The sequence below is a fragment of the Ahaetulla prasina genome, chromosome 18, assembly GCF_028640845.1.
Source record: "Ahaetulla prasina isolate Xishuangbanna chromosome 18, ASM2864084v1, whole genome shotgun sequence".
In the NCBI taxonomy this organism is placed as follows: Eukaryota; Metazoa; Chordata; class Lepidosauria; order Squamata; family Colubridae; genus Ahaetulla; species Ahaetulla prasina.
This window is the reverse complement of record NC_080556.1, coordinates 4,272,312-4,297,205: the sequence shown is the minus strand read 5'-3', so window position 1 is coordinate 4,297,205 and position 24,894 is coordinate 4,272,312. Positions and strand designations below refer to the sequence as shown.

At 46.3% G+C, this 24,894-nt stretch overlaps 1 protein-coding gene across 2 annotated transcripts in view; it reads left to right on the top strand.

Annotated features, from left to right (window-relative positions):
• The window catches only part of MIB2 (MIB E3 ubiquitin protein ligase 2), a 31,748-nt gene that overhangs the window by 5,952 nt on the left and 902 nt on the right, over nt 1-24,894 (top strand). Inside the window, exons 2-20 of one of the 2 annotated variants that reach the window (XM_058161304.1) lie at nt 294-388; nt 3,603-3,701; nt 4,909-5,229; nt 6,757-6,928; nt 9,242-9,348; nt 9,921-10,115; nt 10,651-10,793; nt 12,136-12,243; nt 13,979-14,083; nt 14,894-15,056; nt 15,735-15,868; nt 17,276-17,424; nt 18,638-18,794; nt 19,006-19,160; nt 20,083-20,209; nt 21,095-21,322; nt 22,536-22,714; nt 23,380-23,564; nt 24,299-24,364. In XM_058161304.1, coding sequence (XP_058017287.1) covers nt 4,983-5,229; nt 6,757-6,928; nt 9,242-9,348; nt 9,921-10,115; nt 10,651-10,793; nt 12,136-12,243; nt 13,979-14,083; nt 14,894-15,056; nt 15,735-15,868; nt 17,276-17,424; nt 18,638-18,794; nt 19,006-19,160; nt 20,083-20,209; nt 21,095-21,322; nt 22,536-22,714; nt 23,380-23,564; nt 24,299-24,364 — 2,620 coding nt within the window. In that variant the 5' untranslated portion in view covers nt 294-388; nt 3,603-3,701; nt 4,909-4,982. The remainder of the gene's footprint in view (nt 1-293; nt 389-3,602; nt 3,702-4,908; nt 5,230-6,756; nt 6,929-9,241; nt 9,349-9,920; nt 10,116-10,650; nt 10,794-12,135; nt 12,244-13,978; nt 14,084-14,893; nt 15,057-15,734; nt 15,869-17,275; nt 17,425-18,637; nt 18,795-19,005; nt 19,161-20,082; nt 20,210-21,094; nt 21,323-22,535; nt 22,715-23,379; nt 23,565-24,298; nt 24,365-24,894) is intronic. The other variant, XM_058161306.1, reaches the window with a different exon arrangement.

Genomic DNA, 24,894 nt, shown 5'->3' with positions numbered 1-24,894 from the left:
ACTTTGAAACTGCAAATATATCGACCGTGTTTCCCCGAAAATAAGACCCTGTCTTTTTTTTTCTTTTTCTTTTTTTGAAGCCTGAAATAAGCGCTTGGCCTTATTGCCACGCGCTCAAAAGCCCGATTGGGCTTATTATCAAGGGATGTCTGATTTTGGGGAAAACGGGGTATACATGTGTGTGTGTGTGTGTGTGTGTGTGTGTTTTGGAATGTAGCCCCTTTCCAAAAGATTGCTGTTTCTTTAAGCCCAAGAGTGTCTCTCTCTTGAACCTCTCTCCTCCCATTTTTTAGGGGGATGTAAACTGAAGGTTTAACCGAAATCTGCAACAGGCTGTCATCTGGGGAAGCCTTAAAACAGCAAAAGATTGCAAGCTCTGTCATAAAAGGTAAGTTCTGATAAGTTTGTTTCTGGGCAATGATGTCTTAATTGTGTTAAAACCTGTGGGTTGCAGGAAGAAAACCACATAGGGTTTTTTTTCCCCCCCCTCAACTTTCGAGAGAATCATGCTTCTAGTCCTTATTGTTGTGAGGATATGCATAGAAGCCTCTGGGTTAACTTTTAGCATGCTGAAAATGTAAAGAACGACTGAAGGCATTTTCCAGAAAGAAAACCACATGGGGTTTTTTGGTCAACTTTCTAGAGAATCATGTTTCTAGTCCTTATTGTTGTGCGGATATGCTTAGAAGCCTCTGGGTTAACTTTTAGCATGTTGAAAATGTAAAGAACGACGGAAGGCATTTTCCAGTATTTATGGAAAACAGTATGTTATCCATGTTCATGATTCTGTGTATAGTACAGGTAGTCCTCGTCTTTTGACCACAATTGAGTCCAACATTTCTGTTGCTAAGTGAGACGTTAAGTGAGCTTTGCCCCATTTTACAACGTTTATTGCCACGGCGGTTAAGTGAACCAGGGCACATATTAAATGAGTAACACGGTTGTTAAGTGACTCTGCCTTTTCCCTTAACTTTGTTCGTCAGAAGGTCACAAAAGGGGATCACGCGACCCCCCCCGACATTGCAACTGTCATAAGTATGAGTCACTTGACAAACCATCTGAATTTTGATCACCTGACCATAGGGATGCTGCAGCGGTCATAAGTGCGAAAAACGGTTGCAAGTCATTTTTTTTTCTGTGCCGTTGTAACTTCTAATGGTCACTAAACGAACTGTTATAAATCAAGGATTATCTGTAATTCTCTTGTTTTTTTATTTCTTTTTCTTTCTTTTTTTACATTATATATCTGAATTGAGCTTGATTTGAATAGGGATTGGTTTAGAATACTTTTGGAGAATATTCAGTAGTTTGAAGAAAATGCTTCCTAGTTAAAAGATCTTTGCTAAGCTAGAGATTCTACAATAGATCCTGAAGAGTATTTACAAAACCAGGAAAGGGGGGGAAAAAAGCAAGTTTCTAGTCCTTAAGGTCTGGACCCACCATCCTCTCTCCACATCTTCCCTTAAGGGTTCTCCAATCCTTAAAAGCTTTAGCTACTATTTCTTCTATCGCTATGTAGAAATCTGGGAAATGATATTCTCAAATGAAATACCGTTTGCTGGATTAGCTGTTTGAAAAAGGGCCTCTGTGGCTCAGACTGCTAAGACAGCCTGTTATTAACAGCAGCTGCTTGCAATTACTGCAGGTTCAAGTCCCACCAGGCCCAAGGTTGACTCAGCCTTCCATCCTTTATAAGGTAGGTAAAATGAGGACCCAGATTGTTGGGGGCAATAAGTTGACTTTGTATATAATATACAAATGGATGAAGACTATTGCTTGACACAGTGTAAGCTGCCCTGAGTCTTCGGAGAAGGGCGGGATATAAATGCAAATTAAAAAAAAAAACTAGCACGGTGTGATCATGGGCTAGCAGGAAGTCACACACACACACACACACACAGAGCACTTCGTGTTTTTGAGAAAAAGTACTGTACCCTGAAGCTATGCAGAATAGTAAAAGGGGAAAAACCCGGTGGATTTTCTTCCTGGAAATGCCGACCAATTTGTATGCTGAATTGGTTCTCCTTTTGGTCCTCCTCTTCTTATACCTACATTTCACTTCCGGAACCGATAAATAATGTGTGGGAACCTTAAGCAGCTTGCTTTGTTTCGGTTCTGGGCTGTTTTTAATTACACATCTGAAAATTTGGAGGTTTTGGGTTTCTTTCCTGCACCGTAAACCAATCATATATTTCCCTCACTCTCTGCCTCTCCCTCTTCAAAAATTTGCTCCATCACAGCTGTTTTCTTTCTTGCTTTGTACGATAAAGGAGAACTAGATTAAGCTCTCGCTCTCGTTTGAAATGTTTTAACTCCTGCCAGTTTTAATCCCTCTTTAAGGGTTGGGTTTTTAATGGTTTTCTCCGTTTTTAAAAAAAGCTTCCCTCTTGATATTTTGAAACGAACGGTAATCTGGAAAGCAGATCTGTTTTTTATCACCAGTATATGAATATAGCAGTATGAATATGACACACACAGAGTCCTTTTCCGTTTAAAATGTGGCTTTCTAAGAATTAATTGTCCATTCTCCCTCCTTCCCTTTCTGGGAAGAAAGGAAGTTTATGTTTCCCACAGTTTGCCTAAAACAACTCCGGGGAGACTTTCTCAGTTTGTCTCAAATTTTGATTAAAGCCAGTTGGAGATCATTATGTTTAATTGCAATTGCAAGCACAGGCAAGGAACAAGTGTGAAAAGGAAGGGCCAGCCTTCAAGACAGCCCGAGAAGTGGCTGAGCTGCGATTTCTTTTGCCTCTCTAGAAATCCTAACATGTCCGCACTGTTCTAATATTTATGTCTACATGGTTCAGGTGGTCCTCAACTTGCGACCATTCATTTAGTTGGAAGTTGTAGTAGTAACGAAAAAAAGTAACTTATGTCTGTTTTTCACATTTATGACCCATTTCAGCATCCTTATAGTCCCAGGGTCATGTGATCCCCCTTTCTGACAAGCAAAGTCCACGGGGCGGGGGAGCCCGATTCACTTAACAACCGTGTAACTAACTTAACAACTGCAGGGATTCACTGTGGCAGGAAAATGGGACAACACTCCTTTAGCACATGTCTCGCTCAACAGAAATGTTGGGCTCAATTGTGGTCGTAAGTCGAAGGACTGCCTGCGATCTGAAACGTTCACTCCAGCAGTGGGTTGCTACCGGTTCGCACCGGATCGGGCAAACTGGTAGCGGCGGGAGGCTCCGCCCACCTGCCCGGATGTCTCTGCTCATATGCAGAAGCTTTTTGCGCATGCACAGAAGCATCACACCTACACGTGAGCGCCCACATGCCCACGAGCGAACCGGTAGCGGCTGAAATTGAAACCCACTACTGGTTCACTCCCTTTTTTTTTTTTTTTGGACAACTCATTTGGTATCTTCTCGCTGCCCCTTTCCACAGTTTTACTTCTATGTCGGGGTATTGTTGACATACAATGGCAACAACATATAACCGATGAACTGATTGGGTGTTCACCTTAACACACCAGGCAGAGAAGCCCGACGACCTGCAGAAAATCAATGCTGCTTGGCTAATTAGGTCTTATTTCACCTAATAAATCCCAGCTATTTTGTTTTCCAAATACTCTTTTTTTTTCTTTTTTCTTTTAGCGCGTCCCCGTTACATGCTACGGTAGAAAAACATCTTCGCCTCTCAATTTCAGACCAAAGTCCAAAGCCAAAAAGTTGGATCCTGCTTTAAGGAAAATTGTAAGACATTCTTGAGTTGGTGGTTTTTGGTTTTTGATTTTTTTTTTTTTCCTTTTGAAATCAAACGGTGTGTGACCTTCTCAAGTCTATTTTTATCAAAAGCAGATCCTTGAAGCGAAGGAGTTATAAGGCAGCCACCCCGTTGTTTTTAATTTACGACTCCGGCTCTTGCATTTCAGAAGAAAACCTGCTGAAGGCATTCAGCCCAACCTATCTCTGACTTCTGAAATGTGACGGAGCGGGTGTGGCAAGCCCGCTACTTATGCCGAGTTATTTTTAGACTTGGTGTAAATGCGGAAGAGGCAACGTGCCCTCCGGGTTGAGATAATTTTAGGACCTGGTCTAATTTTAGGCAAGATTAAAAAAAAAAATGGGGAAAAAATTAGGGAAGATGACGCTAAAATAATTTCTGTATAAATTTTTACCCCCCTTTTGTGGACATGCATGGCTGTGAGACTTCATGTTAGAATGGGAATCTTTTTCTGGCAAAGCCCAAGGGTTATAGCTGGTGTGAAACTAGAATTCATTCTTGGTTTGCAAATGTTCTACCCAAACCAGAATATAAGCCACCATCAACCCAGGCCTTGATGCTGGATGGGTTGGAGTAGAGTAGAGTTGGCCCATATGTTGTTCATTGGGGACACCTTAATTTAGCTCATTGCTCTGAGCAGAGCGGGTAGAACTAGATGACCTTAGTAGCCCCTTCCAGTTTTATTTATTACCAATCTTTACTTTTAATCTTATTGAACAATGCTTGGTTTAAGGGAAATGTCGTTCTGAGAACCAGAGTGAGCCACGGTGGCACAGTGGTTGAAGTGCAGTACTGCAGGCTACTTCTGCTGACTGCCGGCTGCTGAAATTTGGCAGTTCAGATTTCACCAGACTCCAGGTTGACTCAGCCTCCCGTCTTTCTGAGGTGGGTCAAATGAGGACCCAGATTGTTGGGGGCAAGAGGCTGACTCTGTAAACCGCTTAGAGAGGGGCTATAAAGCACTGTGAAGCGGTATATAAATCTAAGTGCGACCGCTATTGCGGTTATAATTGGGCTGGCAAGATCTGGATTCAACTTCAGGCTGAGGCTTAATCACCCTCTCAGCCTGGTGTACCCTGCAGGGTTGCTGTGAGGCTAAAATAAAGGCTGCTTTGCATCTCTGCAGAAAAGAAAGAGACAATAACAAATTTTTTTCCCCACCCCCAACTTCTCTAGGTATCGTCCATGTTTTCTTCTCTACAGAGTGCATCTGCCTGCCAGTGGCCAAGCTGAGGCTCCCCGGCCCAGCGATGGACTTGGACCCCTACGCGAGCATGCAGATTGGCATGCGGGTGGTCCGCGGGGCTGACTGGAGGTGGGGAAACCAGGACAGCGGCGAGGGCAACGTGGGCACGGTGGTGGAGATCGGCCGGCAGGGCAGCCCGGCGACCCCCGATAAAACCGTGGTGGTCCAGTGGGATCATGGGACTCGCACCAATTACCGGACCGGCTTCCAGGGAGCGTACGATCTTCTGCTCTATGATAATGCACAAATAGGTACTTTCCCTCCCCCCCTCTCTGCCTTTCTTCTTCAAGCCTGAATTATGAGTTACATTGGGAGGTTTCTCGACTCTTTTTGTAAACCCTTCCAACTGAAACTGTGAACTCCCTGCGGGAAGAACTTGTTGACTTTGTATATAAATACACAAATAGGATGAGACTATTGCCTTACACAATGTAAGCCGCCCTGAGTCTTCGGAGAAGGGTGGGATATAAATGTAAAATAATAAATAAAAAAACTTAAGGTTTGGCTCCCTCCCTTTTTCCAGGATTAGTGACATAAATCAAGGGTGCACAGATTTCCCCTGTGGACAGACTGCAAGTCCCAGCAATTCTTGCTCTCGGGGGCTTCTGGGGGTTGTAGTCCAAACGATCCAAACAGACTCCAGTCAACCATCAAACCCAGGAGACTTGCAGTGTTCTTGCTATCGCTTTGCTTCCCTCCTAGATAATGCGGAGGGCTCTTAAAACAACCAGTTTTCATGTTGTCTGTAAATATCAAAGAGGGCCAAAGCTCCCTTCTAGAACAACTGAAATGTCCCCATCCACAAACCTGGTTTACAATCCCCAAAGTTGTAATCCGCTGATTGGTTTGACGGGAGAAAATGAAAGATTTGGTTTGGCAGCTCCAAAAATTGAGGTGGAAGTGTAGGGCTTGAGGTTATTTGTAAACCGGGGATTGTTTTTTATCATGGTTTGTTGGAGTTCACACCGCATGCTAATCTTTTCATTATTATTATAGTTTCTGAACCCATCCAGGGCCAGAAACTGTTTTCCAATTCTCTTTTTACATCCAGTTCCTCTCCCAGATTGGCAAAGATTTTGCCAATTCTTTTCAGGCAGTACATCCTTGGCAATGTTGCATTTACCTGTGCAGGTAGACCACAACTGAGCCCAGAATTTGTATTGTTAAGTGAGACATTTATTAGGTGAATTTTGCCCCATTTTATGACCTTTCTTGTCACACGTGTTAAGTGACTCACTGCATTTTTTACTAAGTTAGTAATATGTTTGTAAAATGAATCTGGCTTCGCCGTTGACTTCGCTGGTCAGAAGGTCTCAAAAGGGGATCACATGACCCCGGGGCACTGCAACAATTATAAGTATGAGTCAGTTGCCAAGCTCCTGAATTTTGTTCACGTGACGATGGGTGTGCCACAATGGTCGTAAGTGTGAAAAATGGTCATAAGTCACTTTTTCAGTGCTGTTGTAACTTTGAGTGGTCACAAAATCAACTGTTGTAAGTTGAGGACTATATGTAGTTAGTTTCTCAGGGCAGCCAGAAATCTTCTTGTCCTACAATTCATATGGTTTGGTCTTGTCCTATCATTTATATGGTTTCCTGTCATTCATATGGTTTGGTCTTGTCCTATCATTCATATGGTTTCCTATCATTCATATGGTTTGGGCTTGTCCTATTATTGGAGTGAACAATTGCCAGTATCCCCCCCCCTTTCTTTTTAACCTTTCCCACTGAAGCATCTTTCTACCTTTGACTGTTGTATGTTTTTACTCTTCCCGTAGGGGTCCGTCACCCTAACATCATCTGTGATTGTTGCAAGAAACACGGCATTCGTGGAATGCGATGGAAGTGCAAAGTCTGCTTTGATTACGACCTGTGCCTGCATTGCTACATGAGCAACAAGCATGACCTATCCCATGCCTTTGAGCGCTACGAAACCGCCCACTCGCAACCGTAAGTCCACTCGATCGCCTACCCTCTCCCAGACTGGCTTCTGTGGAGAGACAAGCCTCCCCCTCCCCTCTGCTTTTTAAGAGCGTTGGTGATAAATTTAGCGTCAACGTCCCAACTAACGAACCCAACTAAAGCAAGCACACTCAAGATCTGCCAATGTCTCAATCCAACACTTTATTGAGTACATAATTTCAGTACTATTGAGGTCAAAACCAGCTCTACCTAATTCCTGCGCAAACCCGCATAGTTACAATATAGAATTCTCCCTCCCCCCTATTATTGTAGGTCACATTATCCATTTGAGTCTCATTGTATTGTTATGAGAAAAAGTCTCTGGTCTTGGCCAACACCTGCAGATATGTCCTTGGCTCTCACAGCTCTCTTCCTTGAAGTCTGAAGCCTGCATTCCATCTCACCCTTCCCTCCCCCCCCCCCCCAGTCCTTTGGCAAGTTTAGAAGCGATAATGGTTGCAACAGCATAACCACACTTTGAGCTTGACATGTAGCATGTGAGCAGTAATTTCTTAGGAACCTGTATTGGCCTGGAATTCCTTAGCATTTCAAACTTTTCATGGGTAAGTTGCTAGTCCTCATGACGGCCCAAGTTACAAGAGGTCTCAATTGCTCCATCGGATTTCTTCCTGGTGGTTAGAGACGGATACACCTTGAGGTTTTCCCCTTCGAAATCTCTTTTTCCTCTTCTCCTGGTAGATAACCAAATCTGAATTTACGGTCCATTTTTTCCTGACTTCCCCATATGGAGTAGCCTCCATAGCCCTCCAAAAGGACTAGCAAATTATGAAGTTGCAGAAAGGAGAAAACTCAAAGAGGGCCATTGTGTTAACTGTCTTTAGTTTTCCATCACAGCCTTCAGATAACCTTGCAGTTCCGATTAACACTCGAACGACGTTTTCAATCTTGGCAACTTCGAAGGTGTGTGGACTTCAACTCCCAGAATTCCCCAGCCGGTTATGCTTCTAGAGTCCACACATCTTAAAGTTGCCAAGGTAGGGAAACACGGAACGAGAAGCAAACATGGTTATTTTTCCACCTGGATCTGATCACTTCTCCCCTTCAACCGGCAAAGGCCGAGACCCAGAGCAAGTTCGGCAGCTTCGGCTAAACGCCTATCAGATTTTAATCTGATTCCAGGTCCTTCCCTTTCCGAGCCCAGCACGGCTACAAAATCCATCAAGGCTGCTGCTGATTAAAAGAGGCTTTTAATCACTCTTTTTCATTAAGAGCTTCGGTGTTTTTTGGGGGGATTGAGGTTGACCCAGAAATTGCCGCGTTGGATGCTGGGATACAGGAGAAAAATACAGAGAGAGAGAGAGGAAAGTGGAATTTTAAAGCTTTTAGTTTTCATGCAGAATTGAGCCAAAAGTTGACAGATCTTGTTTTGTCTCCCTAAATTCGTATGCCCATAAATATTTGGGCTTTGTGTATTCCCCCCCCCCCTTTCTTTCTTTAGTAAACTAATGTATCAAGGAACAAAGTTTGCTACTCAGTTTCAACTCTGATTTGCTCAGGAGGTTATATAGTTTATTTTCAACTCACTTTAACAGCCCCTCCCTCCCCTCACCAGGTTTCCCTCAAACTTGGAAAGATTTGAAGCAAACGTGTTTCTTTTTAATTTTCCAGACTTTTTTCTTTTAAAGGTTTATTTTTAATGGAATGCAACAGAAAAAAGACAAAAAGCAACACCGTAACATTTTACCATACAATTATCCACACCTATATTAGTGAGCGTGTATAATATACTATTTTTATTATATTTATTAAAATTGCGTGTGGCTTGCTTTGTCTTTAAATTCTGGTGCTCATTTTTCCCCACCAAATTTGCATTGATGTCGGTAGGTAGTAAAAACTGTATACAAATTTTCCTTCCTTCTTCCTCCTTCCTTCCTTCCTTCCTTCCTTCCTTCCTTCCTTCCTTCCTTCCCCATCTTTCTCTCTCTCCTCCCTCCCTCCCTCCCTCCCTTTCTTTCCTAATTCTTCAGGCGATATATAAACTTTCCCCAAATGAATTACTGCAATAAAAAAGTAACTCTATGAGCAATTGTTTTGTCTCTGGCTTTGACCACACCATTTTTACACAGTTACATTAGATCTTACGCTCCAATCTCATTTTTAAAATCCCCAGCAAGAGGGAAACAGTCTATTTTCCACAATTCTAGTGTTGATTGAGGTTGCTGGAGGTGGAATACGTAGCCTTATTAAAGGTCCCAGAATCATTTTAGCTCCAGAGGTAATGTTTCTCTCTATAGCCATGCAACAGATGCAAAAAAATGAGGTTTGTGCTTTTTCTTCCAGAGTCTCCGTAAGCCCACGACAGAATTTGCCGCGCGTTACTTTAAAGGGAATATTTCAAGATGCAAAAGTCGTTCGGGGCCCTGACTGGGAATGGGGAAATCAAGATGGTAAGGATCTTTCACCTGAATTTCTTCGGGGGGAATAGATCAACTTCAGGGATGTGTTGAGTAAAAAATTGCTGCCTTTTAACTTTTGCCCGTTCTCGACAAACAGTTATAAACCTTCAAATGCCCAGAGATGCATATATATATATTTGTTTTCTGAGGTTTTCGAGGGTGTTTGTATGTAGGTCTTTGGTTATTCGGGTTTTCTCCCGCGTAAAATTGGAAGTGTCTTGGCGACGTTTCGACGAAGTCTCATTCGTCATCTTCAGGCTTCAGCTTCGTGCTTCTGGGAGCAATGTGTTCAAACCCCCACTAGCAGTTAAAAAGGAAGAAACAGCTGCAATCACACATTGCTCCCAGAAGCACGAAGCTGAAGCCTGAAGATGACGAATGAGACTTCGTCGAAACGTCGCCAAGACACTTCCAATCTTACACGGGAGAAAACCCGAACAACCAAAGACCTATATACAAACACCCGTGAAAACCTCAGAAAACAAATATATATATATATGTATATGTATGTGTATGTGTATGTGTATATATTTCAGAACACTGACCAATTGTCTTGTCTACAGGTGGCGATGGCAAAATTGGGCGCGTGGTTGACATCCGTGGCTGGGATGTGGAGACGGGGCGGAGCGTGGCCAGTGTCACCTGGGCTGATGGTACCACAAACGTCTACCGAGTTGGCCACAAAGGGAAAGTCGACCTAAAGTGTATCACGGAAGCCTCTGGAGGGTTTTATTACAAGGAGCATCTTCCTAAATTAGGTATATGTGGACCGTTTTAAAAATAAATAAATTAAAGGATTCATCAGCTGTCCTTAATCTCAGCCTCCTCTTCATAAACAGCTGGCTCCCTCTGGTGGACTACACCTTCCATAATCACCAACTGGGCCTTGCTGGGAATCCTGGGGGTTCTTATCCAGTCCCTTCCCAAGTGAAGAGGGGGCTGTCACTTGTAGACTGTAATTTACACCTAACTGAGATTGATATGAGTGTTACAGTAGTTTTACCTGTAGCAATATATTTATATTAGGGGTCTCCAATCTTGGGAACTCTGGGAGTTGAAGTCCACAAGTCTTAAAGGGACCAAGGTTGGAGATCCCTGATTTATATAATTGCAGATAAAGCAACTAGAACAGTTTTATATATATATATATGGGAGTTGAAGTCCACGGGTCTTAAACGTTGCCATGGTTGGACACCCCTGCCTCAAAATCTTCTTGTTAGGTCTGACATTTTGGCCTTTTTTTTTTTTTCTTTAAACCTTCCCTCTCCCTGCCTGTCCCTGGTCCTTTTCCAGGCAAGCCGGCTGAGTTGCAGAAAAAGGAGAGCACGGAAGGGCACCCGTTCCAACATGGAGACAAGGTGAAATGCCTCCTAGACATCGACATCTTGCGGGAGATGCAGGAGGGCCACGGAGGCTGGAATCCCAAGATGGCCGAGGTAGGGTTGTGCATATGTCCATGTTCTGACCTAGGCTCCCTTCAAAAGCAGGAAGGAGAGTCTTGATCCCGGCAAAGCCTCTTTTATTTACATGACTGTGAAATTCCTTTCATTCACAGTCAACAAGGCCTGTCCAAACAGTCTTTCAGAGAAATATTTATCAACACACCTCATTGTGTTTGGCAAGCTGCCATGTAACTTGTTTCCAACCGCAGTACAAGGCCAAACTTGGCACAGAGTCTCTCGGAGTCACAGAATGAATGAATGAATTGTTTCCAGCAAACACCAACTCCATGTTTGCTCCTCTTTTGTTTCCTATGGGAGGGGCCAATTACCTCCAGGGTGTGGCTTTACTCCCAAATCGACCCTGCTTTCTGAGTTGTTTTTTGTCTTCTGGCTGTTGTGGTCTGCCAACAGCCTGCGGAGCTGGCAACTGAGTCGGACAGCGATGAGGCTAAGGTGGGGCCAGGGCCATCGGGGAGTGAGGTGCGGACTCCAGAGCCTCCAGAGACTGATAGTAGTGAGGCAGAGGAACAGGAGGAGCCTGTTCCTAATGCACGCATGAGAAGAGCTGCCAGAAGGCAAGAGCAGCTCAAGCAAAGAGGACAACTTGGGAGTAGGGCCAAGAGATGATTAACCCCTCCCATAAGGCTTAAAAGACCAACAATGGCATTTGGGCTCTTTTCCGGAAAACAACGTTGATAGCTTCATCTTCTGCTTCGTCTATATCTTGCCTTTATTTTTGTGACTTCTGAACGTTTGCCAAGAAAGGCCTTTGGCAGTTTGCCTAATTGGACCAAGATTTGCGATAGGACTGAGGAATTTGTGTTGGGAGGCATTTGTTTTAATTTGAGTTGAACGACTCTGGGAATGAAGTAATTCTCAGCTGTTCGAATAAAGTTTGTTTTTTTCACGGACCGAGTTTCCTACTACCTACTTGGGCCTGGGTCACAACACTGGCAACTCTGCACATGCACACACTGGGAACGGGCTCCAGCTGTTCCTCTGCCTCGCTGCTGTCGAGCTCCCTCTCTGCCTCCCGATGCAGAGCCCTCATCCCAGCCCCCAGGACTGTCCCATGTTTCTCCCCAGCCTCCTCACTGTCCGACTCTGCTGCCAGTTCTGCTGGCTGCCGGCGGGCCACAACAGTCCACACTTTTGTTGAAAAAAGGCAGGATCTTTCACAAACGAATGGTTGGCCTGCTCTTAAGTGGCAAGGAGGATGGGGTGTTGATGTCTTTTGTTTTCCTTGCCTCTTCCACTTTATCCTCTCCCGGCCTCACACTTCTTTCCTCTCTTCGCTTCCTTCCTTCATTCCTTCCTTCCCACCCTCCTTCCAAAGTTCATTGGCCAGACAGGAACCGTGCATAGGATCACAGATCGAGGAGACGTGAGAGTCCAGTTCAACAACGATACTCGCTGGACGTTTCATCCTGGAGCTCTAACCAAGGTGAGGTAAAAGTTCATTCCCGTGCCAAAGTGCTCCATGGCTTAGGGCCTGGGTACTTACGGGACCGCCTGCTGTTACCTCATGCCTCCCACCGACCCATGCGCTCTCACAGAGAGGGACTTCTCAGGGTGCCGTCCGCCAATCAATGTCGGCTGGCGGCCCCCAGGGGAAGATCTTTCTCTGTGGGGGCTCCCACCCTCTGGAACGAACTTCCTCCTGGTTTACGCCAAATACCTGACCTTCGGACCTTCCGCCGCGAATTGAAAACACATCTATTTATTCGCGCGGGGCTGGCCTAAATTTTATTGGTTTTAAATTTATTACTAATTTTAATGGGGTTTTTAGTTTTATATATTTTTAAAGTTTTTAGGCCACCTTTATAATAAGTTTTTTCATTTGTATTTTAAATTGTATATTTTTGTATTGTTTTGTTTTATCTTGGCTGTACACCGCCCTGAGTCCTTCGGGAGAAGGGTGGTATAAAAATTGAATAAATAATAATAATAAATAATAATAATAATAATAATAAATGATTCTAAAATTCAGAATGTGGGCTGACACAGCAGAAAAAAGGGATTTTTTTCCCCCCTCAGATGGGTGAAATATATTGGATTTTCCTAGAAAGGAGTTTTCCAATCCCTCCCACTCTAACCATGACTTGAGTTAAATAATTCACTGGCCTTTATGTACAGCTGAATATGTATTACAGGTAGTTCTCCCCTTACAGTGATTCACTTAGTGACCATTCAGAGTGACAGCAGCACTGAAAAGGACTTAAGACCCTTTTTCACACTTAGCGACCGCTGCAGCATCCCCATGGTCAGGTGATCAAAATTCAGATGCTTGTTCGCTGACTCATACTTACGATGGTCGCAGAGTCCCGGAGGTTGTGTGGATCCCCTTTTGCAACCTTCTGACAAAGTGAAGTCAGCGGGGAAGATGGATTCACTTAACCGTGTGACTAACTTCACAACTGCACTAATCCACTTACTGCAAGGAATGCCGTAAAATGGGGCAACACTTAACAAGTGTCTCGCTTAGCGAAGGAAACTTTGGGCTCAGCTGTGGTCGTACGCTGAGGACTTCCTGTATTCTTTAAAATGGAACTCTCTGGGTAGAACAGAGACCTGATTTGAAAGAGTGAAATCAGTATCTTAGCTAGTAAAAATATAACCCAGCCAGGAGGCAGCTCCTTAACCTATCCTGGCCGAACTCGAAATGCTAAGCCAGGTTGGGTATTTAGCACTGGGAAGGAAGACCACCAGGAAATCTCCTTAGAGAATGCCCGCAGTTTAGAGAATTCATCTCTTTAGAGCAGGGGTGTCAAACTCGATTTCATTGAGGGCCGCATCGGGGTTGTGTTTGACCTTGGGGGGCTGGGGTGGGCATGGCTGGCTCAACATCACTCATGTTGGGGGCGCCTGTGGCGGCCCAAGCGATCTGCCAGAGAAAATGGGCTCCCGAGCCCCTTTTTCAGCTGCAACGGCCTCCTACAACTCTCTGCCAGCGAAAACAGGCGGCCCTCCCGAGGTCCATTTTTGGTGGCAGAGGCGCTGCGGGCTGGTCCTTTGCTGTTTCCAGTGTGGCCCCACGGGCCCGATCTAAGCACCCAGGCCTTGAATTTGACCCCCCCCCCCGGCTTAGAAAATCCCATTTCCTCATTCCCTCTGTCCCAAGCCCCAAGCAAGAAAATGTAAAACAAAATAAACCTGCCTTCCTTTCTTCTCCCTTGTAGCTTAACACTTTCTGGGTGGATGATGTCGTGAGGGTGATCGATGACATGGAAACAGTGAAACAGCTGCAAGCCGGTCACGGAGAATGGACGGACGAGATGACAGCGGTGAGCTCCCTTCCCTTAACCCCCCCCCTTTTTCATCCCTTTCCTTGCATCGATCTAAATTTAAAACCACTTCGACCATGTCCTCGACACTTTTTCAACCGAACCAAGGAGCTGATAGGAGAGGCCAGAATACAAATGACCTTTGCATTTTTTTTACTCTCTGTTCTGACCTAGGCTTCTCAAGAGCATGAAGCAGACTCCTTATCCCGACAAAAAACCCTTTTTATTAAGTTACTGGGAATTCCTCTCATTCGCATCCAGCAAAGTCTTTCAAGAGAGAATTTACAGTCACAGACCTTATCTGGCTTGGAGAGCTGCCAGGCCGGTATCTTCAAAACTTGGCAAGGAGTCTCAATAGAGTCACGAACCAATTAAGCAAACTAATTGTCTCCTGCAAACTCCACTCCCCTTTTGCTCCTCTTTTATTCCCTCTGGGAGGAGCCATTCATCGTCCACCTGTGGCTTTACTCCCAAGTTGACCCTTGATCTTTAGCTGTTTCCTTCGTCTGGCAACTCTGCACAGGTGCACAGTAGCAACAGGCTGCAGCTGTTCGTCTGCCTCACTGATGTCTGACTCCGAAGGCAGTTGATAACTGTGAGACGGCCCTGGCCCCCTCTCTGCCTCCGATACAGAGCCCTCATCAGAGCCTTCCCCAGACTCCAGGACTGGTCCATGTTCCTCCCCGACCTCCTCACTATCTGAATCTGCTGCCAGCTCTACTGGCTGCTGGCGGGCCACAACACTCTCCTTTCGCTTTGGCTGCCTGCAAGAGTTCACCACGAACTCCGTTTCTTTTTTCCGGTTTACAGATCCTAGGCCACATTGGTAAGGTGATCAAAATCTTTGGGGATGGAGATTTGCGTGTCTCTTTCTCCGGCCAGTCCTGGACCTTCAACCCAGCCTGCCTGACAGCCTACCAGAGAGAGGAAGATGCAAACCTGATGACCACTCAGGATACCAGGGAATCGAAAAGTGAGGGCAAAGCTTTTAATCTCGATTCTTTGCAAAAAAAAAAAAGGGGGGGGAGGGCAGAGGGCGAGGAGAATTTGGGGGAAATCACCATTCTGTAATATTTGGTACATCAGAAATTAGCTTGGGGTGCAGCACTAAATATTTTCAAAAGCTTTTCAGTTAAAATTGCCTGGGAAATGAAAATAAGGTTATATATTAAGTTGTGTTTAATTCTGATCAAATCTTTCATGCTTCTTTGAGTTTTTCCATGCTCTGGCTGGTGTCGGCTCTGATGGGGTCCAGCCAATGCATTCTTTGATGGACTTGTTTCTTTTTATTACTAACTCTTCTAAACATACAGATAATCCTTGACTTACGAACACAATTGAGCCCAAAATTTCTGTTGCTAAGTGAGACTTTTGTTAAGTGAATTTTGCCCTGATTTACGGCCTTTCTGGGCCACCGCTGTTCAGTGGATCACTGGAGTTGTGAAGTTAGTAGCAGCATGGTTGTTAAATGAATCCGGCATTCCCATCGATTGCTTGTTAGAAGGTCGCAAAAGGGGATCACATGAACTGGGGACTCTGCAACCATCATAAATATGAATCAGGTGCCCCCCAAAATTGGACAGTTTAGACCGTGAAGCCCTGCGCTGGGCCCTCTCAACTGGCTGCTGATATTTTTGTTCCTTTTTCATAGGTTCCTTGGTGTCTGTGGTGGGACGATTACTCTCCCAAAAAAGCGAGGCCGATAGCCCAGGCCGCCTGGTGGTTGAGGCAGCCCACGGGAACATCAGCAAAGTTCGGGACTTGATTCAGAAGTACCCTGACAAGGCAAGTAATTCTACTCTTGAAGAATGTTCCCTGAGTCAGATTCCTGTTGTGGTCTGCGGATCTAGCCTGGCCTGCGGATCTAGCGGCAGAGTCAGACAGTGAGGAGGTTGGGGAGGAACATGGGTCAGTCCTGGAGTCTGGGGAAGGCTCGGAGGAGGGCTCTGCATCGGAGGCAGACAGGGGGCCAGGGCCATCTGGGAGTTATGTGCTGACTCCGGAGCCTCCAGTCTGACGTCAGCGAGGCAGAGGAACAGGGGGAGCCTGTTCCCAGTTTATGCATGCGCAGGGCTGCCAGAAGGCAAGAACAGTTAAGACAAAAGGGGTGACACGGGAGTAAGGCTTGGAGATGATTGGCCCCTCCCATAAGACATAAAGTCTGGTTCATGCTGGTCTGTTTAAATTCTGAAGCTCCGTTTTGACTCTGCTCCGTGTGACCTTGCAAAGCTAATTGCCAATTAGGTTGTTCTGTCCCCCCACCTCAGTTCGGGAGACACGTGAACTGACTCAATTAGCCGGCAATTTAGTGCACGGCAGCTATCAGCTCTGGCAGCAAACCAGCTATTGTCTGCCAAGGTTTTCTTTATCTTCCTTGATGCCGGTGTGTCAGAAGCTCGTTACCGGAGCAACCAGGAAGTCAGGAACAAACAGCAATCCAAGCCAAATGCTCAGTCAAATAGTTCAGCTCAAGTTTTCTCCAGTCAGTTTGGTTTGTCCGTCACGAAGTAGTAGAGCAGCCCCTCCTGCTTTTATACCCTGTGGGGTGTGGCTCCGTGACTCAGCACTTTCTAGGCCTGCTCCACCCCTTCTGTTGTTCCCGCCTCCCTTGTCTACGAAACCGGGGATCTAACCAGGACTGATTGTCCACAGCTGGGTCTGGAAGCGTTGCCTGGGCGGGGGGAGATACAGGAGACAGAGGCCTCGTCACCTCTTCCACCTGGCCTGCTTCTGGCTTCTGGAGCTGATCCAGAGAGGCCGGCCCTGCAGAGGGGAGCCCTGACGGCCCTTCCCCCTCACTCTCTGAGTCACTTTCTGGCAGGAGGCCAGGCCCGGGGTGGGGGGTGGGGGGGCTGAAGCCACAACACTGGTCTTTGGCAGCGTGTCAAAGGGAGATAAAGGTGGGTGCTTATCAGCCTTATCCCGAAGGACTGTGTTGGACTCTTTACAAACTATTTGTGACTCATTACGGGTTGTGAATGAACAGAATTCACAGCCGTTGAAATAAAAAGAGGGTTTTGGGGACTAAGTGTGTGCTTTTTACTGTCTCAGGAAGTCTAGGTCAGAACAATTCCGATGAATGGGGGAAATGACACCCCCTCGCCTGCGCCGGCCCTGTTAAAACAAGCCAGAGACTGGCCTTGAGAGGGTCAGCTGGCCAATCCTGTAACAGATGCTAAATCCCTTCCCCAGGTGGACGTGCAGAACCAGGGCAGGACGGCCTTGCAGGTGGCTTCGTACGTGGGGCAGATGGAAGTGGTGAAGCTCTTAGTGCAAGCCCATGCAAACATTGACCTGTGGGATGAAGAAGGGGACACGGCCCTGCATTACGCAGCCTTTGGGTAAGTGGCTCTCGCTGAGAGCTATGGGGCAGTGCTCCCCTTGCAGGGAGCATAGCTGTGAGAAGGGATACGGGGATGGGGATGAGGAGACACTTTTTCCAAAAGAAATGGAAGAAGGGATGGGGAGGGATGAGGAGAAAAAAAGCTATCGTCCTCAGAGTTATACTTCCGACCTTAGCTTGTTAACGTAGCTAGCTTCTTCCATGGACCATGATGGGATGCTAGATAAAAGCTGGTCCAAAACAGCTGCCCTTTGAGGTCCCCTATTTCTCACTGTAACTTAATGGGAGCTGGTGACAGTGGAGATGGGGTGGGAGAAGAGTAGAGGGTAGATGGGGAAGACGGCTTAGCATTCTTAGGAGCTCTGGGGTGGGCGGTCAGTGGTTAGAATGCAGCATTGCAGGGCTTGGCTCTGCTCATTGGCAGCAGTTCGATCCTGACCGACTGGCTCAAGGTTGACTCAGCCTTCCATCCTTCTGAGGTCAATAAAATGAGGACCTAGATTGTTGGGGGCTATGGGCTGACTTTGTAAACCACTTAGAGAGGGCTGTAGAGCATTGTGAAGTGGTATATAAGTGCTATTACAGTAGAGTAGAATAGAATAGAATAGAATAGAATAGAATAGAATAGAATAGAATAGAATAGAATAGAATTTTATTGGCCAAGTGTGATTGGACACACAAGGAATTTGTCTTGGTGCATATGCTCTCAGTGTACATAAAAGAAAAGATACGTTCATCAAGGTACAACATTTACAACACAATTGATGATCAATATATCAATATAAATCATAAGGATTGCCAGCAACAAGTGATAGTCATACAGTCATAAGTGGAAAGAGATTGGTGATGGGAACTATGAGACGATTAATAGTAGTGCAGATTCAGTAAATAGTCTAACAGTGTTGATGGAATTATTTGTTTAGCAGAGTGATGGCCTTCGGGAAAAAACTGTTCTTGTGTCTAGTTGTTCTGGTGTGCAGTGCTCTATAGCGTCGTTTTGAGGGTAGGAGTTGATAGATAGATGATAGATAGATAGATAGATAGATAGATAGATAGATAGATAGATAGATAGATAGATAGATAGATTCTTCACTTTTTCCATCTTTAAAAAAACCAAAGAAATGAGTGTGGCAGGGGAAGGATTTTATTTCTAATTAGTTTCTCCTCCCCTCCCTTGCGTCTTTGCCACTTAACACTTTTGTGCGAACCAGGAATCAAGCGGACGTCGCCCGGCTCCTTGTCAGCAAAGGGGCCAACCCGAATATTTTGAACACCGCCCGGTGCACGGCCTTGTACGTTTCTGTCAACCATGGCTTCACGGAGGTTGTGAAAGCCTTGTGCGAAAACAACTGTGACGTGAATTTGCCGGTGAGTCCTCCGGTTTGGGGGAATCGCAGCTCAGAAACCCTTGAGCATCTCCGAGTGGTCTCCCATCCAGAATTTTTTTTTTTTTTTAAATTTGTTTTCGCTTTTGGGTTCAGCTTGAGTGGAAGGTTGCCTTTTTTAAAAAACAAACACAAAACGTAAAGTAAGAATTCAACGCAGTTTGGCTACGTTGACGTCTTCTCTGTCCCTTCAGGGTACTTCGGGCGACACCCCCCTTCATTACGCCATCACAGCCGACTTCAAGTGCATCATCGAAGCCCTCACTGAGGTCCCCGGCATCGATTTTACGATCCAGAATCAACAAGGGTTTAACCTGTTGCACCACGCGGCCCTGAAAGGAAACAAGCTGTAAGCAAGCCACGAGTGACGCGCGATGTAATCGGAGTTGACTTCCAGGATGTGAGGGACAGGCAGGCTTTTAAGATCCCAGGCAAAAACTGCCTGCCGCAGAAATGTCGGCGAAGCATCTCATTTTTTTGAGGTCATTTGGCCTGCCAAGAGAATTATGCAAGGAGCAGAGAAGTGGGAGGCAGGGGAAGGCGGCTTGGAAGGGGATTGGCTTTGAAATCTGAAAAGAAGGCACTGCTTTCAAAGAGATCTCCATCCAAATAAAGTTTGAAAGGCTTGCATGCATCATTTAAATGGCAGGTAAACCTTTCTAAAGGTGCCATAATAAAGGCAAGGCAATCTTTTAGCAACGAACGAAGGCGAATATATGTCTCCCAGGATACCCAATCTGGGTTTGTCACCGAGACTGGAGATTTAATCTTCTGAGCTTTCGGACTCTCTCTCTCTCTAGAACGTGGAGAGGGGGGTGGGGTGTTCCCTGAGAATGGGCTCCAGCAAGAATCCGAAAGCTTGGAAGACTTAAATCTCTGGTCCCGGTGACCGACTCAAATTGTGGATCCTGTAATCTTTTTTTCACCTCTGGCAGCATTATTTCGGGATTTTGGGAAGCCTGAAGACCCAACGGCGGAGGTGATCCTACAGAATTGGCGGAGCAGATACCAAAATCACTTCTGGGGATGGCTGGGCTCATGTTTTGTTTTGTTTTTAAAACTATATTCATGCCTACATCGTAGGTTTAGGTAGATTTTCCTTATCTCAGAATATGCCTCTTTAATGCCAGGAGGGACTTCTGTAATGTAGACTCTCTCTTTATGACAATCCGTACCCTAAATGCGCAGTTTTTTTCTTCTTTTCTTCCGTGTCTTTTTTCTCTCCACCCCACCCCAACCCTTTGCTGTCCTCTTCTCTCTCCTCTTGTCAGAGCGATCAAGAAGATCCTAGCAAGAGCTCGGCAGTTGGTGGACGCCAAAAAGGACGATGGCTTCACGGCTCTGCATCTCGCTGCCCTCAACAATCACAAAGAGGTGGCAGAGATATTAATCAAAGAGGTGAACGGAGGGAGAAACTATTGGGGTGATAAGAGGGTGGAAGCTTTCTGTGTTTGGGGAAGATGTCTGCCCAAACCAGCTGAGGATGCTATTTATATTTAGAAGCCTGTGATCTCCTAGTGGTCTCCCAATCAGGCCTGCTTTGTTTAGAGTCTAAGGCCAGGCTAAATTGGGGGGCGGGGAGCTTTCTGAAACATTCACCCCAACTCTCTCTTGAGGCAGCATTGCTAGCAAGGCAAAAATAATGCTTTTTTTTGGCTTGGCTAATTTTTTTGTCAATGGAAGGAAGAAAGGCTCTTTGAGTTTCCTGGTGGGGGGGAAATGTGAGTAGTCCTTGACTTATGACCACAATTGAGCTCAGAATTTTGGTCGCAAGTCATGGTGGTGCTTAAGTGGCCAGTTATAAGTTTGGATGGCCTGCCAAGTGCCTGAACTTTGATCAGATGGCCACAGGTCATTAGTTTCTTCAGCACCGTTGTAATTTCAAATGGCCGCTGAACGGATGGTCATAAGTACCGAGGACTACCTGCACAAAAGCCAGTCTTACTGTAGAAGAGGATCAGCAGCACACAACCCTTTAGGACAGGGGTCTCCAACCTTGGCAACTTTAAGACTTGTGGACTTCAACTCCCAGAGTTCCTCAGCCAGCTTTGCTTTAAGGCTTGTGGACTTCAACTCCCAGAATTCTTCAGTCAGCTTTGCTGGCTGAGGAACTCTGGGAGTTGAAGTCCACAAGTCTTAAAGTTGCCAAGGTTGGAGACCCCCTGCTTTAGGAGAAAATAAACGTCCGCCTCTCCCCGAGATTAAAACTTCCCGCTGTCAAAAAAAAAGGAGGGTCCGTTTTGTAGAATTAAAAGGTTGTGGGTCCTCTCCTGGTCCCCTCAGGGCCGCTGCGATGTGAACCTCAAGAACAACCGCAACCAGACGCCCCTGCATCTAGCCGTCACCCAGGGCCACGTGGAGATGGTGCAGCTGCTGGTGAGCGAAGGTGCCGACGTCAATGCCGAAGACGAGGACGGCGACACCGCCATGCACATCATTTTGGAGAGGGAGCATCTGGTGTCCGTCCTGGTCGATGAGCAGTCAGACCAGGAAGACAGCCTCTTCTCCAAGGTGAGAGAGAGAGAGAGAAGATTTCGAACGCAGAGCCGGGGAAAGCGGGGTTCAGCATTTAGGGCTTTTGGGGTTCCCTTGCCGGGACAGGGATGAGGAAGCTGAACGTTAAACCCATCAAGGGGTGTCCGAAGACAAAGGGCCCCAGGGCTCATCCTTCAGTTTGTGTTTTAAGATTAGGGTTGTGAGTTCTAGGTTTGCCCGAAACTTTTTCCGTTCCCGTCCACTTCTGTGCTCATTATGTGGAAAACTGGCAATAGCAATAGCACTTAGACTTATCTACCACTTCCAGGTGCTTTACGGCCCTTTCTAAGCGGTTTATAGAGTCAACCTATTGCCTCCAAGAATCTGGGTCCTCGTTTTACTGACCTCGGAAGGACGGAAGGCTGAGTCAACCTTGAGATGGTCAGGAGAGAACTCCTGGCAGTGGGCAGAGTTAGCCTTCAGTACTGCATTCTAACCACAGGGAGGGAGGGAGAAAGGAAGGAAGGAAGGAAGGAAGGAAGAAAGGAAGGAATAGCCCTTAGACTTACGTACCACTTCACAGTGCTTTTACAGCCCCTCTAAGTGGTTTACAGAGTCAGCCTCTGGCCCCCAACAATCTGGGTCCTCATTTTACCGACCTTGGAAGGACGGAAGGCTGAGTCAACCTTGAGCCTGGTGAGAGTCAAACTGCCAAATTGCAGGCAGACGGCCGTCAGCGGAAGTAGCCTTCACTTGTCAGAAGTTCTTAAAAGGCGATTGCATGACCCTGGGACACTGCGACCGTCATAAATACGAGCCCTTTCCGAAGTGTCCCAGTTTTGATCATGCGATGACCCTGGGGATGCTGCAATAGTCATATAAGTGTGAAAAACGGACATAAGTTAGTTTTTTTCAGTGCAGTTGTAACTATGAACAGTCAGTAAATGAATGGTTGTAAGTCTACCTGTATAAAGTTTTTAGTTGGCACTTTGAAGCTAATAAAAGTTTTACCCAAGTATCTCTTTCTTCTCAAAACACAGCCCTACGAGGTAGGCCAGCTCAAGAAGTGAAATTGAGGCAGAGTTAATCTGTTTCCCCCCCCCCTCCTAAACCCTTCATTCTATCTCTTAGACTGCAATCACTTCTCCAAACCCCTCTTTTAACAGCTTCCTTCTTCTTTCCCCTCGATGGTTCTCTCATCCCAAATTCTTTGGCACCCATAGTTCTTCCTGTCTCCATCCTTCCGCAGCTCCAGGCCTCCGGTTTCCTCGGCAACACCAAACTGAATGTGGGAACTGCCCTGGCCTGCTACCTGGCCCAGCAAGGGGCCGACATCAACTATGCCAACCACCGGGGCAAATCTCCGCTTGACCTCGTCTTGGATGGGAGCATTGCACTCCTGATCCAGAACTTCTCCCAGAAATACAGGTGAGGGTCGGTGCCAACTTCTCCATTCCGAGATCAGAAATAGTCCGGCTTTTAATATTCGCTGCAAAAATTGGAGACGTAGTTTGCATGAGGTTGCACCCCTTCTGGACCACTCAGCATGGCTCCCCTTTCAAAATTGGGGCCCTACTGTGGCACTCCGAACAGCCCTTGGACCCCCCCCCTCTCATGAGCGGGGCTTAACTGTCAAAAGATGTTGGGTTCTGCTAAATTGCAGCCACCCCTGACCAGCCCATCATCATCTTTTAACGACCCCATAATCCCATGCGGGGCAGAGTCTGGGCAAACGAATGGAGCTAGCAGAGTGTTTTATTGGCCGGATGCCCTTCCTGTTGCCAGTGCAGAGTTTAGTTCAGCAGATATGTGAAGTGTGGCCAGTGTGGCCAGAGAGAGAAATATCTGCCTCAACTCAATGGAGCTAGCAGAGTGTTTACTGGCCGGATGCCTTTCCTGTCACCGATGCAGAGTTTTGTTCAGCAGTTATATTCTTATTGTGCCCGGAGAGAGAAATATCTGCCTCTACCTAGGATCGAACTCACAAGCCTCCTGATTGTGAGGCGAGAGCTCCACCTCTAGGCCACCGCGCTACTCCACCCCTGACCAGGCCATGCTGCTGTCTAATCTTACACGGCCTCTTTCTGTCCCAGAGAGCAGCAGGACTCCTTCGAGAGCTCCACCATGACCAGCAGCCTGAGAAGAGTCCACACCACCCCCAACACCATGACGAACCTCAGCGTGCCAAAAGTGGTTGCCCCTTCAGAGTGCTTGGTTTGCTCGGAACTGGCGCTTCTTGTCCTCTTCTTCCCCTGCCAACACAGCATCGTGTGCGAAGGTACCGCTGCGTTTAACTCCCGTATCCTGTAACTTGAAACCTCTATTTCTTACTTCCTGTTTTTTCCCCCTCCCTAAATCAGGGGTGTCAAACTCAATTTCATTTGAGGGCTGTGGTTGACCTTGGGGGGGGGGTGGCTGACTGGGTGGGTGTGACTAGCTTACCCGCCACTCCCCAAACTTCTGGCATGTTTCCTCTTCGCACCGGGTAAACCGGGCCAAAGTGATGCGGCCGGTTCTGTACATTTTCCAGGACGGCCCTGCGGCAGTTTTAAAATCCTCCACGGATTGCCACCGGTTTGCTGCCCGCGCACGCACAGTGCTCACCAAAAGCACACTGTGTGCGTGTTCATACACAGTGCGCACCAAACGCGTGCTTCACGTGGAAAAAGGAGGCTTGACAAGTTAAGTAGAACAGCGGGGGGGAGGGGAACAGCTGTGCCACGCAATTTAGTGAATATAAATTGCGCGGCACAGCTGAGTGTTGGAAATACCTGTTCAGATGAACCGGTATTTTTTTTTTACTATCGGTTCGTCCGAACCAGTGCGAACCAGTAGCATTTCACCCCTGCCCCGCAGGCTGGAACCGACCACATCACAAGCCAGATTCAGCCCGTGGGCCTTGTGTTTGACACCCCTGCCCTAAAGTAAAGAATGAGAGTTTGTTGGAAGCTTGCGTATAAAACAATGTCTCTTCCAACTTTTTCCCCTCTCTCAACTTCTCCCTGTAAACAGAATGTTCCAGAAGGATGAAGAAATGCATCAAATGCCAAGTCACCATTACCAAAAAGTTGAAACAAGGTGAGCACGATCGCTTGATATCTTCGCGGGCGTTTCCCTTGCTTTTAGCCAACGGGTGTGTGGAATAGAGAACGGCATTGGGAACATCTAATTATGACAATCAGCCTTCAGCAGTGATGAGACAGAAATCTTCATTTTCCTTTGCCCTCCTCCTGCAGTTTTCCTCGGGGGTTGCATTTTTTATCAGTTGGAAACATAAGGGCATATCTAGTGTCGGTTTTCTTATTTTTATAAGCCACGATTTGCTTGTTTGCATGTTTCTTGAAGCCCAGGGGTTATTTTGTCGGGTGAATCCCACCAATGCTATCCTTCGACTTTGTTCAGGTTCATTAGTCAGGTGGTACACGCAGTTTGCAAAAAAGCCACATGCTGTTTAAACTAGCCTGGGAATCCCAACATCGGTTCAGTCAATTTCTGGATTTTTTTACCTCCCTCCCGGTCTTCGGTCCCCTCCCCAGAATAGAGACTCCAGAAACTAATGAGAGATAAACCACAGTTAAGACAAAAAAAAAAAAAAAGCTCCCCCCCCA